This window comes from Austrofundulus limnaeus, unplaced genomic scaffold, assembly GCF_001266775.1.
Source record: "Austrofundulus limnaeus strain Quisiro unplaced genomic scaffold, Austrofundulus_limnaeus-1.0 Scaffold2335, whole genome shotgun sequence".
NCBI classification, from domain to species: Eukaryota; Metazoa; Chordata; class Actinopteri; order Cyprinodontiformes; family Rivulidae; genus Austrofundulus; species Austrofundulus limnaeus.
This window is the reverse complement of record NW_013954737.1, coordinates 5,811-6,839: the sequence shown is the minus strand read 5'-3', so window position 1 is coordinate 6,839 and position 1,029 is coordinate 5,811. Positions and strand designations below refer to the sequence as shown.

Here is a 1,029-nt window from a genome sequence, read left to right as displayed (position 1 = left end):
TGGTCTATCAATACATTTTACGCCTTTTGCTGTGTGATCACATTCATTAGTTTTCACCTAATTAATATTACAGTATGACCAGCCATCTTTCTTGTCTTACTCTATCATGTGTTTTTTATTTTATTTTTTTGTACTTTTGTTTTTTACAGGAATCAATGAGACAACAGCTACTGCAGAGAGTCAGGGATAGAGTTGCCTCTGTTGTAAACACCCAACCAATTGACTTTGAGTACTTGAGTCATGTTTGTTCTCAAGAGTTGCGTTTTGTTAGAGCTGGAGCAACTTATATTGACCTTCCAGACAATGTGCTAGAGTGTCTTCAGCAGTTGTCTGAAGTTGTCAACTCTTTTCTTTCACAGAGGGTTGTTACTCCACAGTTTAATAATATGGCTGTGGCTGAATGGAATGGGAATGTAGGCAGGCCCCGGTTGAACATATCAAGTCAGACACTTCAGGATCTGCTTGGTACAAATTTACCACTAACATCTTTGACTCGCTATTGTGAGGTTTCTAGGTCCACAATCTACAAGCGTGTGAAAGAACATGGCTTCTCTGTGAGAAAATGTTATTCTGACATACCGGACGATGTGTTGGATCAGAAAGTTAGGTCTATAAAAGCCAGAATGCCTCATGCAGGGTACAGACTGGTAAAAGGATCTCTCCAAGCTATGGGACATCGCATCCCTTGGAACAGAGTGAAGTTGTCGTTGCAGCGTGTGGATGGGGCTGGAATAATATCCAGGATGATCCAGCTGTCTTGCATTGCAAGGAGGACATACTGCGTTCCTGCGCCTTTGTCTGTTGTCCATGTTGATACAAATCACAAGTTGATAAGGTTTTTTTCTAAAACTGCAAACAATGTCATATCACAAATAATTTACATGACTACATTTTTAACTAAGCTGTTTGCTTGTCTTTCTGTCAGGTACAACTTTGTGATTTTTTTTGCAATCGATGGCTTCTCAAGGAAGGTGAGCTGTTTGTCTGTCTTTCACAATGTGGCTTTTTTATACAGGTGCTGGTCATAAA

The 1,029-nt window shown here is 39.9% G+C and overlaps 1 protein-coding gene across 1 annotated transcript in view; it reads left to right on the top strand.

The window, feature by feature from the left end:
- Window positions 1-1,029, top strand: part of LOC106510817 (uncharacterized) — a gene marked incomplete at both ends in the record, with an annotated part of 2,029 nt that continues 1,000 nt past the window's right edge. The window contains 2 exon segments of the mRNA XM_013999542.1: window positions 1-835; window positions 926-944. Coding sequence (XP_013854996.1) covers window positions 75-835; window positions 926-944 — 780 coding nt within the window.